Here is a 24,278-nt window from a genome sequence, read left to right on the forward strand (position 1 = left end):
ATGGAAATATGTTCTACATGATTGCACATGTATAACCTGTATCAGACTGCTTGCCATCTCACAGGTAGCAGGGAAGAGAAGGAGGGAGAGAGAGAATTTGGAATTCAAAAAATTTTTTTAAAAACAAATGTTAAAAAACTTTTTTTACATGTAATTAAGGAAAAAATAAAATATTATTAAAAATCAAATAAATTGCCAAATGTAATAGCCTTTTCTCTATTCTTATCCTTCTTGACCTCTCTGCAACAGTTAACACTGCTGACTAATCTCTTCTCGGGCATGCTCTCTCCTCTCTGAGTTTCCAAGACACTGATCTCTCTTGGTTCTTCTCCTATCTCAGGGTCATTCTCTGACTATGCCTCAGTATCCTGTGCTGGACCATATTCCATATCACGCCCTCTCACTGTGATTGTATCCCAAAGTTCCATCCTGGTAACTGTTCTTTACTTTCCATTTAGTAACCCCAACTACTTCTACAAATTTACCATCTCTATACTGAAGATTCCCATAAATATATATTCCAGCCTTACTCCCTCTACAAGAATTCCAGTTCTATAACTTTACCCACTATCAATGGGACATTTCAGGGCTTCTAGGGGTGCAGTGGATGAAGTGCCAGGTCTAGAGTCAAGAAGATTCATCTTCCTGAGTTCAAATATGACTTCATACACTTACTAGCTACGTGATCCTGGGCAAGTCACTTAACTCTGTTTGCCTCAGTTTCCTCATCTGTAAAATGAGCTTAAGAAGAAAATGGTAAAACCACTCCAATACCTTTGCCAAGAAAACCCCAAATGGGATCGTGAAGAGTCAGACACAAGTGAAAAACAACTGAACAACATGGGACATTTAAACTGGATGTCCCACAGATATCTAAAAATCACCATGTCCAAACAGAACTTTCTATCTCTGCCATCCCCCTCACCCTTAAATCCATCCTTCTTCCAAACTTATTATTGCCAAGAGCATAAACATCCTCCTTGTCACCCAGATTTGCAATTTCAAATTCATCTTTGATTCATTACTCTCATTCGTCCCACATAGCCAATCAGTTGCCAAAACCTATCATTACTACCCACATACCAACTCTCATATTCATCCTCCTCTCTACATAGCCACCGTCCTAGTTCAAGCCTTCATTACCTCTTCCCTGGACTATTGAAAGAGCCTTCAGGTTTGTCTTCTTGCTTCTAGTCTTTCCCTGTACCAATCCATTCTCTACACAGTTGCCAAAATGATTTTGCTTAAATATAGGTCTGGAACATGTCATTCCCCTACTCAACAAACCTAGAGAGGGACTACAGCATCTAGAATAAAATATAAAATTCTATTTAATGCTTTTTACAGCCTGCCCTTGTACTACCTTTCCAGTCTTATTACACAATACTTCCTTCTTTATGCGTACCACAGTCCAACCAAACCATCCTTCTGACAATTCTTTTTTTGGGGGGCAGGGGGGCGAGGCAATTGGGGTTAAGTGACTTGCCCAGGGTCACACAGCTAGTAAGTGTTATGTGTCTGAGGCCAGATTTGAACTCAGGTTCTCCTGACTCCAGGGTTGGTGCTCTATCCACTGCGCCACCTAGCTGTCCCAACATTTTTCTATATGGGACATAGCATCTACTATTTCCTTGTCTTTGCTCTCCCTCAGGCCTGAAATGTACTCTCCCATCACCTCTGTCTCTCAGAATCCCTAGTTTCCTTCAAGGTTCAACTCAAGTTCATAAAGCCTATCCTAATGTCATCTGCTATTGCCATTCCCTCAAATTATCTTGTACTATTTTGTTGATGTCTATGTATACACAGCGTTTGCAGGCTAGACTGTATACTCCTAAAGGGCAAGTAATGTTTCACTTTTGTCTTTGTATCCAATACCTACTATTGTCCCTGACATATAATGAGTGATTATTAAATAACTATTGATTGATTTTAAACTATTTAAACTTTAATCATTTTTAATGATCCTCATGGACAAGAAAATTACAAAGAACACTTTTTTGTTATTTAATGAATACATAAAAGTACGATTAAATTCCACACAACCAACATTGACTACATATTTACTATAAAATCAAGATTTACTGAACTGCTGTTTAAGTTTAAAGTGACCCTTAAGTGACTGTCCTTGCCTCACCAACTATTTCTTTTCTCTTTATTAGTGCAACCACAAGATGTTTCTATTTCTGCAGTCAGGAAGTCTGACTCTTAGACATCTTGAGACACCCCTTCCCCATTTGGTTGATGTGCAAAAATATACAAAGTACTAATACTCTTTGCAAAGACCATGTCTGAACAAGCCATTGTCTAATTAAAAGCTCTAAGCAATACCGGAGAATGGTATTCCTTTTATATTTCTAATGTTCACCAGCTCTGTGTTCTAAATAACAGGTGATCAGCCTTCCTAACATCCCAATCCCTCCAATGACTACTTTTGAAGGTAAGGAGATGCTTAAAAAAAAAAAGTTCTCAAATGAGGCCTGAAAAAGCAGAGAAATTGCTTTTCTAAGGAATATTGCTCTGAGCTACAAGATTACACAAGATCAATAAAATTGAATATATCCATGATACTACCTTTATTAAGCTGTTTAAAGGTATTTTAGATTTATTTTTATTTTTCTGAAATTTGGTTTTATTTGGGAGCCTTGATTTTTCCATTATAAAATACTTAAACTATTTGTATTCCTTAAAATTTATGTCGATTCCACAATGCTGTCTTTCTCCCCACAAGTAAAAATGAGATGCCTGATTTTTTTAAGTTTTAAAACAAATTACCATTATTTTAACTCTATACCATTTGTAACATTCCTAACATTAAAAATACCCATTTAGAGACTCTAGATGATTGTTTGAGAAATACAATTACTCTCCTATTTGCTAATGCCTTTCTAACTTAACCATGTGACCAAAGAGTGGATAAGTGAATCTTTGGAAAATAGCTAGGTAATAAGTGAATATTTATTTCTGATTAGTGGAAACTTAAGATTTTATTCTCCTTATGATACAACATAAATGGTAGACTGATTACCGTAGTCCAGAGTCCCTTACCTTCCCCAACTTATTCATATAAAAAAGGCAAAATAATGAAACGATATTTATATATTTTTGTAAACATTTTTTTTTCTTGCCTGATTACTCTAGGGCACTGATGTGTATTAAAAAAACAAAGTTTACTCTAGGCCATGAAAGAAAAAGACCACTCAGAAACTTGTAGGGAAAAAGACTCCACCAGTTACCACAGACCACTAACACTGCTGTTAAATGTCAGGACCTTTAACCTCAAATCTATAGATCCCACTTTAAAGTCTCTTTTCCCTCCAGGGTTTAACACAACAAAAACGCAGAGAGCTTATTCTGATAACCACTTTGCTACCCAAGAATGGAAGAAAAACTGCAGGTCTTATAACCTTAAAGACATTCAACTTTTCTCATCGTAACCAGTGCTTTTCTGGTTTTACATAAGACCTATCTATCATTTCTGTGAAAAATCTCACATTTCCAGTTTATCCATTTAAGTAAGGTTTACTCTGAATTTTGAATGTCATATTGTATATATTATTATTACAAAGAAGTGCTAGTAGCACTGAAGGAAGCTATTAACTATTTAAGTAACTTTATAGGAGCCCAGTGGACAACAAAGGATGTTTTCAATGTTTTATTAAAATATTACAATTGCAATCCAGTCCCAATACCTCGTCATTAAAGCTAGCAAATGTAATAACTACTACATTCACTCTAAATTGTAAGCAGAGAAAACTGCTATATGAAGTAACATTTCTTCAACTATAAATCTGGCCTTTGTTAGTGTTTACTTTGATCCAAGTTAGAGTGTTCCTTCTGCTTGTGGCAAAAGGATCCAGTATACTGCAGGCCTTCCTTGTGGCTTCCTGAGAGTACCAGTGGAATACTCTGGTGGTCTACCAACCTTTGGCCTACGACCACTCTATCTTCTCTTCCGAGCATAAATTTCCTTAATAACATTTTACATTTTTGTTCTCTACACCACAGCCTGCTTCACACTTACCATGTACTTCTCCACTGACTTTTGACATTTTTTTAAAACATTCTTTGAAAAATGCTGTATATTCCATGTCTCATTGATAAATAGCAACACTAGCAGAATATTGGTATTAAAAAATGAAACTTTACTTCTGTAATACAAATTTATTCATTCCTAAAGAGTATCTACTTGTCGAGACTATAGTACAACTGCTATTGACCAAAATCTTTATTAGGAAGAATCTGCTTGGGTTAATGAATTAAAATCAAAATATTTATTCAATCAATACAAAATCACAGAACAGGATCTGAAAGAGTCACAAAGACTCTCTCCCTCAAATTACGTTAAAACTTTACAATTCACTGATAAAAACATAACAGATAAAGACAGACAGATATGTGTCTTTCTATCTATCTATTCATACATACACACATAGGCAACAGAAGCAGCAGCATAAACTAAGACAGAAAAGACTATGAAAATCAGATTATTGGGAGAGAGAGAGGGTAACTTGATTTTGTTTCAGAACTCAGAAACAAAAGCTGTGGGGAGCTTCAGTCTCCAGGGGTGCCTTGGTCAGAACTTGCTTAATTTTCAATCAAAGGCAACTGCACAACCTGGGTCTGCCAAAATGAAAAACGTGAGATGACCACAATAAATAAATACAATCTTCCTCAAGAATTGAAAGAAGAGGAATGACAAACAGGAGGCCAAGATGGCAGTTATGAGAAATACCACCAAGAAAAACAGATTCCAGGAAATATGGAGGGCAAAAGGAATTGTGCAGCGAGTACCCTGAAGAGACTGTCAGATGTTTTATTGGTGAGGTTTTTTTTCCTGCCATTGCCAAGTAATAGCTAAATTTGCACCAATGCAGGGTGCTGTCTTTCCTTAAGGAGGTGAAAGGAGGAAGAACACCTCTACACCCTACAGAGGATTCAGAACTCTTTTCCTTTATGGAAGTAAAGAATCAAGTAAGTATTTATTAAGCACCTACTATGTTCTAGGCACTGTTTGGCACAGAGAAGACAAAGACAAAAGCAGAAGAGTTGTTGCTTTCAAGGAGCTTATACTCTTAAAGGGGTAGAAAATATGTATGTATATAGATATATACAAAAGTCACACAAGATAACCTTATAGGTATATAGGTATATACAAAACACATACAAAGTAAGCTCAAAGGAGAAGGCACCAGTAGCCAGAGGGACTAGGAAAGTCTTCATGCAGAATGTGAGTCTTGGGATGAATCTTGAAGAAAACTGGAGATTTCAAGAGATAAAAATGAAAAAGGAAAACATATCAGGGATGGTGGACAGCTAATGCAAAAGCAAGAAGACGAGATGGAGCACTGTTAGTAAGGAATGGCAAAAAACTAGTAGAGCTGGACTATACAGTGCATGGAAGGTAGTAAAGTGTAAGGTTGGAAAGGTAGGAAAGAAACAGCTTCTGAAAAGCTTTAATGCCAACAACGATTTTATATTTGATCCTAGAGGTAATGAGGAGTCCCTAGAGTTAACTGAGTGGGGGTGAGGGTGGGAGCTGAGGAAAGGATATAACATGGCCAGACCTGTGCTCAGGAAAACCACGTTAGTGCCTGTGTAGAGGGCGGATTAACTGGGGAGAGAGTGAAACAGACCAATTAGGAGGTTACTCCAATAGTTTAGGAGAGTGGTGATAAGGGCCTGAACTAGGGCAGTGACTGTGTAAGTCAGTTTCCCTATGTGTAAAAGGAAGGGGTTGGAAGAGATGTCCTGTAAGATACATTCTAGGGCAGAAAAAAATAAAGATAAGAAGATTTAAGTTTACATTTTAAAAGATTTCAAAAGACTAAAATAAAAGCCTCTAGCTAGACAGATTAAAAACAATTAATAAAATTAATAAAATAAAAAATGAACAAAGGGATATTACCTTAGGATCATAAGTTGGAAATATGTCCAAAAAGCTACTGAACAATGTATGCCCTTTGACCACTATCACTACTATGCCTATAGCCAAAGAAATTTAAAAAAAGAAGATAAGGACCTATATATACAAAACTATTTATAGCAGTTTTTTTTTGTGGCGGCAAAGGACTGGAAACTAAGGGGGTGCCAATCTGTTGAAGAATGGCTACATAAATTACAGTTTGTGAATTTAAAGGAATACTAAGGAGGTATAAGAAATCTGGAAAGATTTAATTTTTACATTATAAAAATGTTAAAAAAAAAAAAAAACTTTGGGACCCACATGTACAAAAATATTTATAGCAGCTCTTTCTGTGGTGGCAAAGAATTGGAAATTGAGGGGATGCCCATCAATTGGGGAATGGCTGAACAAGTTGTGGTATATAAACGTAATGGAATACTATTGTTAAGAAATGATTAGCAGGCTGACTTCAGAAAAACCTGGAAAGACTTGTATGGACTGATGTTAAGTGAAGTGAGCAGAACCAGAACAGTGTACACAGTAGCAGTCATATTGTGAGATGACTGACTTTGACAGACTTAGCTCTTCTCAGCAATACAAGGATCTAAGACATCTCCAAAAGCCTCACGATGGATGTATCCACATCCAGAGAAAGAACTCTGGAGTTCTAATGCAGATCGAAGCATACTATTTGCTCTTTTTTCTTCTTCTGTTTTGTTTTGTTTCTTCTTTCCTGTGGTTCCTCCCACTGGTTCTAATTCTTCTTTACACCATTACTAATGTGAAAATATGTTTAACAGGAAAGTATATGTAGAGCCTATATCAGATTGCATGCCATCTTGGGGAAGGAGGCAGGGAGGGAGGGGGAGAAAATTTAAAACTCAAAAGCTTATGGAAGTGATTGTTGAAAACTAAAAATAAATGAATAATTTTTTAAAAAAAAAATCAAGACATTTTTAAAGAATTTCCCAAAAGTCTTAGTGCAGTTTTAAACCTTAACTTTAAATTAAAACTTAAAACAGTAGCCCTAAAAAAAAAAACAAAAAAAACACAAAAAACTTTAAAAGCCTTAATTAAAAAGTCTACCCAAGAGACAGCTAGGTGGTGCAGTGGATAGAACACCAGCCCTGAAGTCAGGAAGACCTGAGTTCAAATCCAGCCTCAGACCAAACAGTTGACACTTACTAGCTATGTGACCCTGGGCAAGTTACCTAACCCCAATTGCCTTAAAAAAAATAGTCTACCCAATAACCAATCATGACTCCAGAAAACTGATGATAAAGAATGATATTCAACTCTCGATAGAGAGGTGATGGACTAATTAAGCAGTAATAGTTGTACGTTGTTATTTTAACATGGCCAATGTGGACATTTGTTTGACTATGGATAGTTGTTATAACAGTTTTATTTTTATCTTTTTCTCCAATATGCAGAGAATATGGAGAGAAAAAAAATAAATTCTTGCTAATTTTAAAAATAAAATAAAATTCAATTTTAAAAATTTAATGCATAAAAATGTAAATCAAGATACTAAGTAGCAGAAGGTAACATTTGCTTTACACAGTGAACATGTTCTAGAAAAGATAAATGTAAATAAATTTTTTGTAAATAAATTATTTTAAATGTATAAGGGGGATTTATTTATTCTAAAGAAAGTTAAGGTTCTATAAAAGAAGAATGAGGACATCAAAATTATATGCTATATTTGCTTAAAATATATTAATTTGAAAAGTAAAAGATGTCCTTAGAGAAAATAGCAAGGAATATGAAAGACAATACATAGAATACACAAAAACTACAATACAATCAAGACACTGAACAAGAAGGCAAAAATTCTGAAGACTGATATTACAAAATGTATGTTAGTATATTTAAGTGAATTCTAAACTGCTTCAGAGTTCAATTAGCCTTGCGAATTTAATAACTTAATCCACTAAAATCAGTGTTACTAGCAAATATGGTGTTGTGCTGTATATGCTGATGTGCTGTATGTATATATCTACCCACATTTTCAAATCACTCTCTTTATTTCCCCTTCTACCCATACCTACCTTTCTCTATGCTTTATTTACTATAGAGGCCACAGGGTAGAAAGAAAAAAAATCTAATTCTATAATCCATAAAATTATCTATTTACCACAGCTTAATGAAGATTAATATGAAGATTAATTATATCCATTTTAACATGCTCTAAGGTATAAGGAAGAGGAAGAAGAAAAAAAATTATATTTAAACCCATACCTCTTCATTTCTTATCTTATCTATCATTTTCATAATGCTTATGAAGCGGTAGCAGCGATCAGAATGGTCAACTTGATACGTAGGAAAAGGACGATTTTGCCAAATTCTCCACTCAGACAAAGACAGTTGATGACATCCAGGTCTTGATTCACAATTCTAGATTAAGAATGAAACATACAAAGATTACAGATTAGATTTTGTTTTTTTTAGGTCACTTATAAAATCTCAAAGCAAAATTACTCAAGAATTTAGACTACAATGAATTCTTTATTAACTTTTTCTTTTGGAGGTGGTCAAAAGTAGAGAGAATCAGGTTTCAAGTTTAACTATCATATTTTCTGAAATATGGCAAAAACTTCAGTTGCATATTTAGCTGCTCTTTGTACCGTCTACTACTTTATGCATAGAAGTTATCACATTAGCCAAGTGACAAAGTAGGAATTTGGGAAGAATATAAAAAACAAAAAAACAAACATTAGGAGACATCCTGATTGACTAAGAATGACCTTGAGATTATAAGTAAACAGTCATTTTGAGTCCAGATTTTTGGTCCAGAACCACAATATGGAATTCAAGGGTCTTCACTTATATTTGGAAGTCATAAAAGAACAGCACAATGGAATTCCTGGCCAAGAGAACCACAGGCCAAGTTTAATGAATTTTAGCTAACAATTAGAAGAGTGGACTTAGGTACCATTCAATCTATACTGGCTCTATTCTCTTTTAAATGTACTTTCAATTACCATCAAGCTTATTTTAATAATTCTGTAACTCTTATCCCTGGTTTAAAAAAAAAAAACCCAGCAACATGAAGTACCCTCTTGTAGTGCATGGGATTTATGACAAAAGGAATAAATGGTAAAGAGAGGAAGTGCATTATTATTGCACCAAATAAATATATCAAGGCAGCAACAGAAAAGAAGAACCAGCACAGTCCATCTCTGAACCCAGGAAGTCAAAAAGAATCAGAGACCAAAAGGATCAGAAGATTCTGTAAATTAAGATGTTGTTTAAATCTCGGGAAAGGTTAGAAAATACTAAGAGCCAATTTTAATTAAAAAAGAAAGTACCTCCTGGATGAATTCTAAGTTGGAACCTAATGTATTAGAACACTACCTCAGTAAAGCTGACAGACGTGAACAGATGTTTTATATAGCCTAAAATAGGGCAGGGAATGGACCTAGGATTTTACTGAAATATGGAACTCCTGGTTGAAGAAATTCTGTCTACCAATGTAGATTGAAATCCCTCTAACTTAAGTGTGAGTAGCCTAGAGTAATGAGAGGTTAAGTGACTTGCCAAGGTCACACAAATGAAACAACAATTTAACAAAAATATAAACACAAGTAAGTTTCTTTATATAGTTCAGAATTTCACAAAAATCTGACCAGAAACCACTGATGCTGGGAAAGAGAACACATCAGGGAACCTAGAAAAAGCATCAATAAATGGGCCTGAACACTGAGAAAGGAGCCATCCCAAGGAGAATATGAATACAAAGAAGAAAATAGCAAACTCGATGAAGAAATACTACAAATTAAGAAAAGTTCAGGGCAGCGAGGTGGCGGAGTGGATAGAGTACCAGCCCTGGAATCAGGAGGACCTGAGTTCAAATCCAGCCTCAGACACATAACACTCACTAACTGTGTGACTCTGGGCAAATCACTTAACCCCAATTGCCTCACCCCCCCCCCCAAAAAAAGTTCAAGAGGTAAATAAAGAAGAAAAGTGCATCTCCTCAAAGCATATTATTGGTTCTCTTTTTTTTGTTTGTTTCTTCTTTCTTGTGGTTCCTCCCATTGGTTCTAATTCTTCTTTACAACATGACTAATGTGAAAAGAAAAAAAGAAAACTGCATCTCCACAACAAACAGAAGCAGAACCTCAGAGAAAAAAAATGGACTGCCCACAAAAATGACCAGAATGGTTAATAGTGAAGCAAGAATTTAAAAAAAAGAAACTAGAACTGAAATAAAAGCTCTGAAGGAAAAAACTGGAAGGAAAATAAATAGTTTAGAACACAAGTTGGAAAATTTGACCCAAGCAACAGACTCCCTGCAAACAGAATAGAGTAATCAAAACTCAATGACATGAGATAACAAAAAATATTAGAAGAAAGTCAAAAGATTGAAAAAGAAGAAAATATTAGTTATCTATTTATCAAAAACAGACCTGGAAAACAAGTCAAAGGGAAATAATTTAAGAATCATTGAACTCTCTGAAAATGATAAGCAAACAAAAAACCTGGACACCAAAGAAATCATAAAAACTGCGCAGTCCACTTACCTCACTACTTGAAAGAAATCCCAGACTGAAAATTTCCAGGATTTTTTAACCAATATCACAGAGCTTCCAAGTGAAAAAAATATGGCAATCAGACAGAAAGGAAGAATACAAGCACCAAAGAATTCCAGTAAGAAGCATATAAAGCTCTACTAAAACTAATATAAACAAAAGGAAATCACTGGGCACGACACTCCAAATGGTACAAGATAAAGGTTTATAACCAAAAATAATTTGCTCTAAAAATACTAAGTAATACTCCAACAGGATAAAAAAATGGACCTTTAATAAACAGAGGATTTTCAAGTATTCCAATCAAAAGACCAGATCTGAGTAAAAGCTTATTAGCTGTGTGACCCTAGAACAGCAATTACTTTGAGCAACTGGAAGGGGTAGCAATGAAGATGTGCTTTTTTTTTTTTTTGCTAGGCAATGGGGTTAAGTGACCTGCCTAGGGTCACACAGCTAGTAAGTGTCAAGTATCGGAGGCTGGATTTGAACTCAGGCCCTCCTGACCTCAGGGCCAGTGCTCTATCCACTGAGCAACCTAGCTGCCCCTGTGCTTAACATTCTAATGGAAGAGGAGAGACAATATCCCTTTAGAATCACAATTTTCCAGATTACAAAGGAAATTATGTAACACACAAAGCCTGAGTTTAAGTATGTTTTTATTCTATTTTGTTGGTTTTAAGATGAGAAAAGAATGAAAAGAGGAATACACTAAAGAAGAAAGAGAAGAAACATTTCTCATAACTAGGGCGTACAAAAAGAAGCATATAAAAATATGGAAAAAGGGGAGAGTGGAGTAGTCATCACATTATAGTGACTATTTTCTGAACCAGAAAACGGAATGTTGAAAACATACATATTCACACAGTTTGTTGTAGACACACATTAAACTAAAAACAAAACAAACAAACAAAAAAACCAGGAAGGAAGGAGAGTTGGGAGAGGGATTAAGAGGGAGGGCAGATTTTGTGAAGGAAGAGTTAGTTACTAGCAAAACAAACCTCATATTCAGAAGATGGGTCATAAAGGGAATTGAAAAGAGTAAAAGGAACTTTAAGAACCACTGGAATTTTAAGAACCAGAGATCAGGATCTAGGTTTGGTGAAGAAAGAAAGAGCCTGAGGCATAGGAGCAGACCATTTCAATTATATGTTATTGATGTCAATCAGATTCTTTCTCTTTCAATCATTCAACAAGCATTTATGAATTGCACCCCCAACCACAACAGTAGCTGTATGAATGGAGAGAAGTGGTCAGATATGAAGATGTCATAGAGAAAGAAATGCTAAGATTAGGCAACTAATTAGATATGTGCAACAAGAGAGAGTGAATACGCCAAGATAATGCTGAGGAACGTTGGAAATGTGAGAGAATGAAAGGATGTTGTTACCTTTCACAGAAATGAGGGAGTTTGGAAGAGGGGAGGATTTGAGGGGAAAGATAACGAATGCTAGTTTTGCACGTGTTAAGATCTCCTGGACACACGAAAATGTCATCTCCACAAAAGTGATAGTTAAACCCACAGGAGCTGATGAATTTGCCAAAAGAAAAAAATACCAAGAACAAAACCTCGGCAATTGTGAGCAGTTAGGAAGAATGATAAGAACGAAGAGCCAAAAAAGGACACTGAGAAGCACTTAGACATGTAAGAAAACCAAGAGAGAGCAGGGTCACGAAACCCCAGAAAAGAGAAAGTATCCAGGAGGAGAGGGTGATCAACAGTACCACATGAAACAGATAGGTTAAGAAGTAAGAAGAGTTAGAAAATATCATCAGATTTGACATTACTGACATTTATGGAGAAATCAGTTTTAGTTGAGTAATGAGGTCAGAAGCCAGACTACAAAGGGATGAGAAGAAATCAAGAGGACAAGAAATAAAGGCAGCAAATGTAAACAGCTTTTTCAAGAAGTTTGAATGATATATCAGATTTCGGGACGTCTTGGGAAGGGAGGGCAGGAGGGAGGAGGAAAAAATTTAAAACTCAAAAGCTTATGGAAGTAATTGTTGATAAATCAAAATAAATTAATAAAAAAAAATTTTTTTTAAGTTTGGATGAGAAAGGGAGGAGAAATATAGGACAACAGGTTGAAGAAGTAGGAAGGTCCAAAGAAGGATTTTTAAGGATGAGGGTAACGTAGCATTTCTCCTATTCTTTCTCTAAGAAAATGTTCATGTTTATAAAGTTCATAAAGACAAAAAAAAATTTTGAACTCCACAATGTGTAAAAATTTCTAAATTAATACTAGAAGAAAAGCACATGCAAGAAGATCAAGCCACAGCATAATCCTGTTTTCAGAGTCCCATTTGCACAAATATGTGAAACCAAATTGTGGTAGAAAAAAACATCTTTGTTCTGAGTAAATACTTGTTGAACAAACCAACCTGCAAAAAACCTACTTGAAGCTATTCTTGATCTCTCCAACTTATTTTGTATACCTTTTGTGTGTGTGTGTGTGTGTGTATGTATACACATATACATACACACATACACATACACATATACACGAGAGCGTGCAGGCACACACACACACACAGAGTGTCTCCCTGCATAGAATGTTAAGTTCCTTAGAAGTAGGAATTGTTCATTTTGACTAACAATTTTGAACTATGCCCAAAGGGCTATAAAAATATGTGTACCCTTTGACCCAACAATAACACTTCTAGGTCTGTATCCCAAAGAGATCATACAAACGGGAAAAGGACCCACATGTACAAAAATATTCATAGCAGCTCTTTTTTGTGGTGGCAAAGAATTAGAAATTGAGAGGATGCCCATCAATTGGGGAATGGCCGAACAAGTTGTGGTATATGAATGTGATGGAATACTACTGTGCTATAAGAAATGATGAGCAGGCAGACTTCAGAAAAACCTGGAAAGACTTGTATGGACTGATGCTGAGTGAAGTGAGCAGAGCCAGGAGAACATTGCACACAGTAAAGCAACACTGTGTGATGACCAACTTTGATAGACTTAGGTCTTCTCAGCAATGCAAGGATGTAAGACATGTTCAAAAGTCTCATGATAAAAAAAAATGTTATCCACATCCAGAGAAAGAACTATGGAGTTTGAATGCAGATCGAAGCATACTATTTTCTCTTTTTTTCCCCTTTCATTCTAATTCTTCTTTACAACATGACTAATGTGGAAATCTGTTTAATATGGTACATGTATAGCCTATATCAGATTGCACACCATCTTGGGGAGGGGAGAGGGGAAGAAAAGTTTAAAACTCAAAATCTTATAAAAGTGAATGTTGAAAACTAAAACTAACTAAATAAATATTTTTTAAAAAAGAAGAAATAAGGATTGTTTCATTTATTTGGCTCTGTATTTCCAGTATGTAGCACAGTGCCTGGTACAAGTAGGCCCTAGATAAATGCTTGCTGACAAGTAACTGATTAAAGAAACTAGAGCTGGGGTGGGGAACATGCAGCCTCAAGGCCACATGTGGCCCTCTAGGTCCTTGGGTGCAGCCTTTTGACTGAGTCCAAGTTTTATAGAACAAATCCTTTTATTAAAGGGATCTGTTCTATTAAATTCGGATTCAGCAAAGGGCAGAACTTGAGGACCTAGCAGACCACATGTGGCCTCGAGGCCGCAGGTTCCCACCCCGAACTAGAGGTTCAACTTGGAGAAGAGATGGCTCTGGAGTACATAAGCTGTCTTCATCTGAAAGACTGTGAGAAGGATTAAATTGTTTGACCCTAAAGAACAGAATCCAGGGCTTTGTGTCACAAAAGCTTCCCTAGGATGAAAGCGATCAGAAAATGAAGTGAGCTGTCTTCAGACATAATGAGCCCAAGTAGTGGCTGGACAACAACTTGTGGGGTATACTATAATGTGGATTTTTTTTTAGGTACAGATTGAACTAGACAGCCACTGATATTCTTTCTAACTCAAAAATCCTATTATTTTGTGAGTAAAACTTTTCATAAAAAGTTGGCAGACATAATTGTCAAATTTTGCCCATCTCTCCAAGGCTAAAATTTTCTGAGGCCAATATCTTCTCCTAATGTCCAGGCCTAATAAGTATCATCCCACTTCTCCTGTACCATTGGAATTTTAGCAGCTGCTTGCTGAAAATGAAAAAAAGAAAAATTTACCAATAGATGAGCTGTCAAAGGAAAGAAACCGTTTCCAAAAGAATAACTGCAAACTATCAGCAACCACATGGATGATTGCTCCAAATCACTAATGCCAGTAAGAAAATTAAATTAAAACAAAACTAAGGTTTTGTCAACTTCATAACCTTTGCCAACAAACTGACAAAGATGAAAAAGATTGAATATGTTGGCACTGCAGAAAGACAGGTGCCTTCCTTATAGAGCAGTGGAGCAGTTTCAACCCTCCTGGAAAAAAATTCAGGATTATGAGAGAATAGTCATACCTTTTGACCTAGAGTTTATACTCCAAAGAGATCAAAGATGGACAGAAAGGTCCTACACATAACAAAATATTCATGGCAGTATTTTTTGGTGTTAGGAAAGAACTGGAAATAAAGAATTACAGGTTCATAGATTTAGAGCTAAAAGGGTATCTAAAAGACCATCGAGGACAACTCCCTCATCCACAGTTTAAGAAACTGAGGCTTAGGGAAGTTAAGTGACTTGCCCAAGGTAATAAAATTCAAGATTTCTATCAACTAGGGAATGGCTAACCAAATTATAGTACATGAACTTAACAAAATATTAGTGCACTGTCAGAAAGAATGAATATGAGGGGCAGCTAGGTGGCGCAGTGGATAGAGCACCGGCCCTGGATTCAGGAGGACCTGAGTTCAAATCCGACCTCAGACACATAACTCTCACTAGTTGTGTGACCCCGGGCAAGTCACTTAACCCCATTGCCTAACCAAAAAAACAAACAAAAAAAAGAAACAATGCATATGAAAAATTCAGAAAAACATGAGAAGGTTTATATGAATTGAAATAAAGTAAAATAAGCAGAAACAGAAAAATAATATATACAAAGGGTACAATTTAAATGGAACAAAAAAATAAAATGAAATTTAATGACTAAGCCTGATCCAGGCAGAGAAAGAGTTAAGAAAACATACTTTCCTCTTTTCCTTGGTGAAAAATGTTACCTATGCTACCAGATACAGTTGCTATGTCTGTTAGTTTTGCTTTGACTATTTTTGATGGTTTTTTTCTTGTTACAAGCGAAGTTTCCCTGGGTAGTGAAGTAGGGTACTATATGTTTGGAAATGATTGTGATGTTAAAAAAAAAACTGGTTACAAAGAGTTAAGAATTATTATAGTTTAGAGGGAAATGTAAAGTTGTGCGGTGGATGGGAGGAAGCTATAACATGTAACCAATGAAGAACTCCAAAGAAGAACAGAAATAAAAGATGGTCATCATAAAACACAAGGAATGACAGGTTGATCACCAGAGTGCTCCAGTGGTACCTTCACCATTTCTGGAGAAAGTGAACAATACCTACAGAACAATGGATGGACTGCCAGGGGCAAACTTATGACAGGACACAGGCAAGAGTCAGAAAAGACAAGCAGACATGGATGGTGACGTGGTGGTGGTAATGTGCATCACTGGAGGAACCCCCAAATCACTGAGATCATAATTCCATTTCAATATAAAAATAAACAGCATCAGCAAAAGGTTAGTTTTTTAAAATGAAAATGAACTATTTATTTTAGGGTTTTTCTCATTTTTTAAAAGTTTAACAGGCCAAAAGAGAAATAAAAGCTAATCTGTACAAAGACATTCACAAGAGCAAAATCTACAATGTTAAAAAACTAAACTGAACACCCACTAGTAACAAAACAACTGGACAACCCATGGAATGTTAGTACCATATAATACAATATGGGTGTTTAAAACAACTAATATGAAAACTTTATGAATAATATTGAAATATTTATGTGAGAGAATTCCAACCTACAGCCTGCAGACTCCTGAGAGGTGGCAGTTATTTCAAGAGAGACGTTTTGTTAAAAAAAAAAAAAACATATCAAATAAGCAAATAGACCTTCTGCAGATCAAAGAAATAATATTCTCACATGTGCACATTTTTTTAATGTATGTAGATTTTTCTTTTAACAGACCAGCAATTTCATCAATATAGATAGAGAGTTCTTGGGGAAAAACCCTCTACCAATAGACTGGCAGCTTCTCTGGCACTTACAGTTTGAGAAAGATGTCTGGCACACTGAGATAGTGAGCGATCAGACAGGCAGCATGTTGGAAGCTGTATACAGGCACAGGTTTATCTGACTCTGAGGCCAGCTCTCTAACCATTATAACATACTGCTGTATGAGTAAAACACAATAAAACATAAATTCATTCTAAAAGGATGAATTACTCCTTGCACTTTTTCATCATTATGTATTTTCTCAATAAATTCTAACAAGTATAAAAATTACTATGTCAGAGGCAGGAAAATTGTTGTTTAAAGGGTTTCTTCATATTTTAAAAAGCTGATAATCATTTATAGGAAATAACGTTAAGCAAATACAACAGAGTAAAACATGCACACACACTGTTACTGAAGATCAAAAAAGAACCTGGCACAATATAAATATGCAGAGGTTTTATAGTCTAATTGATGACTTCTTTTCACATCAGTGAATTCCCAATATTCCTTCCACTCAGTACCCTCCCTCATAACAAAGGAAAACAATGAAACAAAACTTAACCAAAAAAAAAAACAAACCTAACAACACAGACTCGGCCTCCATCAGACCAGGCAGCATTCATCATCCACAGTCACCCTCCCACCCGAAAGGAAATCAGGAAGGTGTACTTGGTCATTGCATGGAATGCAAACTGAGCTGACTTTTAGTGCTTTCGAACTTATAATAATAATGATAATACCTAGCATTTATATAGTGCTTTAAGGTTGGCAAAGCACTTTACAAACACTATCACATTTGATCCTCACAAAAGTTCTAGGAAGTGGGTAATATTGTTATCCCCATTTTACAGATGAGGAAATTGAGGCAGACAGAGATCAAGTGACTTGCCCAGGGTGACACAGCTGGTATATGTCTGAGGCCAGATTTGAATTCAGGTCTTTCTGATTCCAGGTCCAGGTCACCGTGCCACCTAGCAGCATCTTAATGATTAAGTTATTTTTTGTTTTTGTTTTAATTAGGTATTAATCATGTGATTTTCTATTCATTTGCAAAGAATCAGTGAAAAAGTACAAAATCACCAAATTTCAGACTGGAAGCAATCTTGAAAGTTCCTTAATATAACTCTTCATTTTACAGGAGCAAACTGAGGTTGACAAAGGTTAAAAGACTTGACAAAGTATATTCAGTTGGATGCTGGCAGAGCTGGGGCTTCAATCCACAGCTCCTACCGTCTCGTTAAGTGCACCTTTCACATAGATGATTACATGTGAAAGCTCTACTTACTGATACATCTTCCTCATCTTGTAAAGATTCAAACTTAGCTTTGGGCAGTATTACTTCTTTAATTTCATCACTTTCTCTTAATCTATATAGTCTGTTCCATAACCTAAATTCTTCTTCTGTTAAGGACCAAGGTTCTTTTGAATTGCGTTGTTTCATTCCTACAAGTTGAAAAAATAATAATTAAATAAAAATTATAAAGTAAATACAAAAAAGTACAATGCTGTATTGAAAAAGAAATCAAGAAACTCAGATATCCCACTACAAGATATATAACCCAAGAAGGCAGTCCAATATACACCAAAATCTTCATAGCAGAACATTTTGTGGTTATAAGGAACTAAAAACAAAGCAGATAGCCAATGACTGGGGATATGGTAAAGAAATTATGGCAGAAGAAGGCAATGGAATATTAATATTAATATCAATATCAACATAAGAAACAAATATGGAAAGGGAAGGAGCTAAGATGGTAGCATGATAGGAAACAAGGCAGTGAGCTCTCCTCTACAAATTCTTCCTAATATATCTAGAAAATGAACCAGATCGACTCCTAATGGAAAATATTATCCAGAAAAAGTCAGTGAGTTGTTGTCCCAGACCAGCTCACTATATGGAGACAAAGAGGTCTCTGGACACTAGAGATGGGATCAAGCTAGCACTATGCTGTCCATGGGGCACTCCAGCACCCAGAGAGAGAGGCTAAGTATTAGGGCAAAAAGAGATGATCCATACCAAGGCACTGCCACATCCATAACAGGACACTACAATGGAGATGGGTGCCAACTAGTAGCTTTGTTGCCCACTACTCAGTCCCAGGTCACAGGTGCAGGGCCGAGTGAGAAAAGGACCTGCTCGTGTTCCCTAGTAAGGAAGCCCTGAATGGTGTACAAAAAAGGGAGTAAGTTCAGAAGCCAGCATCAGTGGTGTGGCTCAAGTGGTGGGGCACAAAGCAGGGTCTCACTTTCAACATCTAGCCCAGCTTGCAAAGGAATAACCAGGGCAAGAATACCAGACCAAAGTGGAAACTACAATTCTGTGGCTCTAAGCCAACAGAGGTGGAGATGAGGGTGAGTAGCAATTAAACTTAGCCCTGGATCAGACCACTCTGAGAGCACTGAAAGCTTGCAGGTCCCCAGCCTGAGATCCACTCACTGCCCCAAGAAATCAGCAACATGAAAAGCCCAGGTCTTCCTTCCAGAAGTGCCACAGAGCCCAGCTATAACATCAACTCTGAAGTTGAGAAGCAGGCTCGAAGAATCAGCAAACAAAAAAAGAACTCCATCATAATAAGCTACCATGGTGACAGGGAATCTCGAGACACAAATGTAGAAGAGAATGACTCTAAAACATCTACAATCATGGAGCGCCTAGGTGGTGCAGTAGATAGAGCACCAGGCCTGGAATCAGGAAGATCTGAATTCAAATCCAGCTTCAGACACTCACTAGCTGTGTGACCCTGGGCAAGTCACTTAATCTGTTTGCCTCAGTTTCTCTCTCTGTAAAATGGGGATAGTAATAGGATCAACCTCCCCGGCTTATTATGAGAATTAAATGAGATAATAACTTTAAAGTGTTTAGCACAGTGCATGGCACCGAGTAGACACGATATAAACGTTAGCTATTGCTGTTGTTGTTATTATTGCTATTATTATCACAAGCATTGCCTCAGAGAAAAACACAGCCTGGATACAAACTCCACTCAAATTCCTGGAAGAGATGAAGTAAGATGTTTTTATAAATGAAATTAGAGTGCTTGAAGTAAAAACTGGAAAAGAAATGAGAGCAATAGAAGAAGGAACTGAAAAGGGAATTAATAGCTTGGCAAAAGAAGTACAAAACCTTGCCGAAGGAACAAACTCCCTGAAAATTCAAACGGAACAAATGAAAGCCAACTGACTCCACATCACAACAAGAAATGTTAAAATAAAGTCCAAAAAAAAGGCTGAAAAAATAGAAGAAAATATAAGGGATCTCATAGCAAAAACAACTGACCTGGAAAACAGATCAAGGAGAAAAAAAAATAAGAATCATTGGACTATCTGAACTCCATGACCAAAACAAAGGGGCCTAGACATCATTTTCAAAAATTCTTTAGAGAAAAAAACCAAAATAAAACTGCCGATATCTCTTCAGAACCAGAGGGTAAAGTAGAAGCAGAAAGAATCTACCAGTCACCTCCTGAAACAAACCACAGAAAGTAAACTCCCAAAAACATAATAGCCAAAATCCTGGTCAAAGCAAAACTACCACTTCTAGGTCAAAGAAAAAATACTGCAAACAACCAGAAAGAAAGAATTGAAGTACTGAGAAGCCACAGTCAAGACAATACACAATTTAGCAGCCACTATTATAAAGAACAGAGAACTGGAATACGATATTCCAGAAGGCAAAGGATATATAGGCTTACAGCCAAGAACAACTTACTCAGCAAAACTGAACATAATGCTACATAGAGTAGACTTTAATGAAGAGGACCTCCAACATTCCTGACGAACAGACCAGAGGTGCAGAGAAACTGTGAAGTACAAACCCAGGAGTGGAGAGAATCATAAAAAAAGTAAACTCCTATGAACAATGAATGATAAAAGGACTAAAGAAGGATAAAGTGCTTATACCCAAATATGGACACATGTCCACTCAGAACCTTAACATCATCAGGGTTCACACATGGAGTCCAACGAGAGAAGGCTTGGGAGTGGTTCTGTTACCTCTTGAAGATCTTGAGAAAAAAATGGAAAAGAGAGGGGAAGAGGAATGCACTGAGGGGGTGGGGGTAAGGGAAGGAAGACTAGGAAATTACCTCACATAACCAAGGTATGTACATACATCTATAAAATTAAGGAGGTAGGAGTGAGGGGGAAGCAGCTGATACCTGAACCTCACTCTTATCTGAACTGGTTTTCAAAAGAAGCATGTACACACACACACACACACACACACACACACACACACACACCCACACACACCACTCAATACAGAAATACTTTCACTCGACAGGAAGAAGAGAGGAGGAATTAGAGAGGACTGATTAAGGAAGAGATTACTTCTATGCAAAACAAAATCTAAGGATGTATAAAAATACTTACAGCTCTTTTGGGGATGGCAAAGAATGAGGATCTGAGGGACTACCCACAAATTGGGGAATGGATAAGCAAGTTATGGTATATAAATGTGACAAGATACTATTGTGCCAAACTCTTATCAGCGTAATGACCAACCAAAATTCCAGAGGACTAATGATGAAACGAGCTATTCACCTCCTGATAAAGAGGGGAAAGACTCAGAATGCAACAAATATTTTTAGGATATGGTCAATGTAGGAATTTGTTTTGATTACATGGTAATGGGTTTTGTTTTTCCTATGTTCTCAATGGGGGGGGGGAGGCGGGAGTGGGGAGGTGTAGAGTGGGAGAGTGAGGAACGTGGATGTTGGCTGCTTAATATCAATCCTTGAGGGGAAAGATCCAGGAAGGAACTGAGTAGTGACTATTCTGGAATGTTAACTCCAAACAGTATTGACATATCTTTTCCTTGTTCAGGATCCCTAAAAATATTACCTCATTTGGTAGAAAGATACATCTGAGAGCATGGCCACTGTGCCCTAGAAATGGCTTGAAACCCTTCATAATCTGACCCCCTCCTGCCTCTCCAATCTTCTTACACTTTACTCCCCTCTACATAATCTTTGATCTAGTGACACTGGCCTCATTGATATTCCTCAAGAAAGAAAACACTCCATCTCCAACTTTATACATTTTCATTGGTTGTCTCCTCCATACCTGGAATGTTTTCTCTCCACATCTCCTCCTGAATTCCTTGGCTTCCTTCAAGTCTTAGCTCAAATGCTAGCTTCTATAAGAAGTCTTTTCCAGTTCCCCGAAATACTAATGTGTTCTCAATCCCCCTATATATCTCCAGAATATAGTGGTTAACATTAGAATGTGCTGTCCTCAAGGGCAGCAAGTGTATTTTCTTGCTTTGCCTTCCTTTGTAACATAGTGCCTGGAGCATCACAGGTGCTAAAAAGTGCTTGTGGATGTGCTCTTGGGCTTAGCTATAGAATAATGTTAAAAGTAATAAAACTTTTTCTGGTTAGAAGAAAAAAACCCCATGAATAACTGAAAGAAGCATGGGAAGATTCACAGGAACTGATGCAAAGTGAAGTACACAGAACCAAGAAAACAATATACACAATGACAACAATGTAAATGGAGGTAGAGGGTAGCTGAATGATCTGAAAATGTAATGGTCAAGCTTGGTCCCTAAGAAACAAGAAAATGCACCTTCCTCCCTTATTTGCAAAGGGTGTGAGGTGCCCCAAGGGTATGGAATAATGAATATACAGTCAAACTCAGTTGACTGGGTTATTAGTTTTTCTCAACTGTTTTTTTTTAACTCTTTAGTCTTTATTCTTTATAACAAAGGCATGGGTCTGGGGAGGGACACTTCTGAGAATGAAAGTAATGTAAAAACAAAGGCAGTACATAACTGACTTTGATAGACTGAGCTCTTCTCAGCAATACAAAGATCTAAGACAACTCCAAAAGACTCATGATGGAAAATGCTACCTACATCCAGAGAAAGAACTATGGAGTCTGAATGCAGATCGAAGCATATTATTTGCTTTCTCTCTCTTTTTTGTTTTGTTTTGTTTCTTCTTTCTTGTGGTTCCTCCCATTCATTCTAATTCTTCTATATAACATAACTAATGTGAAAATATGTTTAATAAGAATGTATGGAGCAGCTAGGTGGTGCAGTGGATAGAGCACCAGCCCTGAAGTCAGGAGGACCTGAGTTCAAATCCAGCCTCAGACCAAACACTTGACACTTACTAGCTGTGTGACCCCTGGGCAAGTCACTTAACCCCAACAAAAAAAAAAAAAAAAAAAAAAAAAAAAAAAAGAATGTATCTGTAGAGCCTGTATCAGATTGCACACCAGCTTGGGGAGGGGAGAGGGGAAGGAGGCAGAGAAAATTTAAAACTCAAAAGCTTGTGGAAGTAAATGTTGAAAACTAAAAATAAGTTAATTTAAAAATTAAAAAAAGGGGAGTAACAAAAAAAAACTTCTTAAAAATTCTGCATCTGTAGTATCAGGGCTTAGCAAAGGCAGGAAACAATGAATAAATAATGAATTACAACACTAGGTAAGCCAGATTTCAATGTCTAGAAGTTCATATGTGTCAAAGTGAAATGGCAAAAGAAGCAAATAATTAAAATTTTTTAAATAATTTATTTTTTGGAGGCAGTTAGGTGGCACAGTGGATAGAGCACTGGCCCTGGAGTCAGGAGGACCTGAATTCAAGTCCAGTCTCAGACCAGACACTTAACACTTACTAGCTGTGTGACCCTGGGCAAGTTACTTAACCCCAACTGCCTTACCCCCCCAAAAAAGTATTTTTTGCTTCATCTTTTGAAGAAAAAAATTATCTTTTGTTTTTACATCACCTGCATCTCCAAATATCTTTCCTCCCTTACCCAGCAACTAATCCCTTGTATCCAAGAATTATTTTTTAAAGGGGAATATAAAAGAACAATTCAGCAAAACCAACCAACATCACCTGTCATGACAGTTTACACGTAATTCCAAGATCACAGTCCTCTATCCCTTTAGAGAAGAGAGGAAAGTACAATTTTTTAATCTCTTCTTTAGGGCCAAGCTTGGCTACTATAATTACATAGCATTCAGTTTCAGGGGTTTGGGGTTCTTTCCATTTACATTCTTGAAGTCAATATGCATACTGATTTCTTGATTCTCCTTACTTCATTCTGTATGCATTCATATAAATCTTCATATGCTTCTCTGAATTCTTCATATGCAACTTTTCTTATGAGATCTCTGAGTCAAAGGGCATCAACCATTTCTGTCACTGTCTTTGCATAATACAAATTGTTTTCAAAATGGCTGAACCAGGGAACAGTGGTATTAATGTACTTGTTTATTATGTGCACCACTCCTGTCCCACTACAACATTGACTATTCCCATCTTAAATCACCTTTATCAATTCCAAAAAAGCAGAATTGAGTCTAACTCATTAGAAACTATTCTTCATCTATCTGCTCAAATGTAGGATTTCCTAGAATTCATGCTGCTCTCTAGTCTGAATATTAGTGCCCTTCACAACTCCCTAGCTAAAATCTGTTAACCATAAAGACACTCAAAATTACCTAGATTTCTCCTCTCCAGACAGACTTGTGGTTCTTTGCTATTCTGATGCCAGTCCATGACCCAAAATGATTGCAAGGTACATAAATAATTACATATTTTCAAACATCCTAACCATGAACCTATGTACTGATAAGTATCAGAAAAGCACAAAACAAGGTGAGGCTTGAAATAAAAAGTCAAAAGTAATTAAGAAGTGCTTATTAAGCTATAACTAAAAGAGGAAAACCAATCATGAAAGGAATGACTAACTGCCTGGAGAAGATAGTAGAATATTAAGATGTAACTGAGGGGG

General features: G+C 36.6%; 1 protein-coding gene across 1 annotated transcript in view; it reads right to left on the reverse strand.

The window, feature by feature from the left end:
* Positions 1-24,278, reverse strand: part of LOC114029978 (Fanconi anemia group M protein-like) — an 89,715-nt gene that overhangs the window by 36,343 nt on the left and 29,094 nt on the right. Inside the window, exons 12-13 of the mRNA XM_027844625.1 lie at positions 17,819-17,976; positions 8,144-8,299 (exon numbers count right to left, since the gene is read on the reverse strand). Of these exons, the coding sequence (XP_027700426.1) occupies positions 8,144-8,299; positions 17,819-17,976 (314 nt within the window). The remainder of the gene's footprint in view (positions 1-8,143; positions 8,300-17,818; positions 17,977-24,278) is intronic.

Source organism: Vombatus ursinus, unplaced genomic scaffold, assembly GCF_900497805.2.
Source record: "Vombatus ursinus unplaced genomic scaffold, bare-nosed wombat genome assembly UNPS02014945.1, whole genome shotgun sequence".
Taxonomy (NCBI): domain Eukaryota; kingdom Metazoa; phylum Chordata; class Mammalia; order Diprotodontia; family Vombatidae; genus Vombatus; species Vombatus ursinus.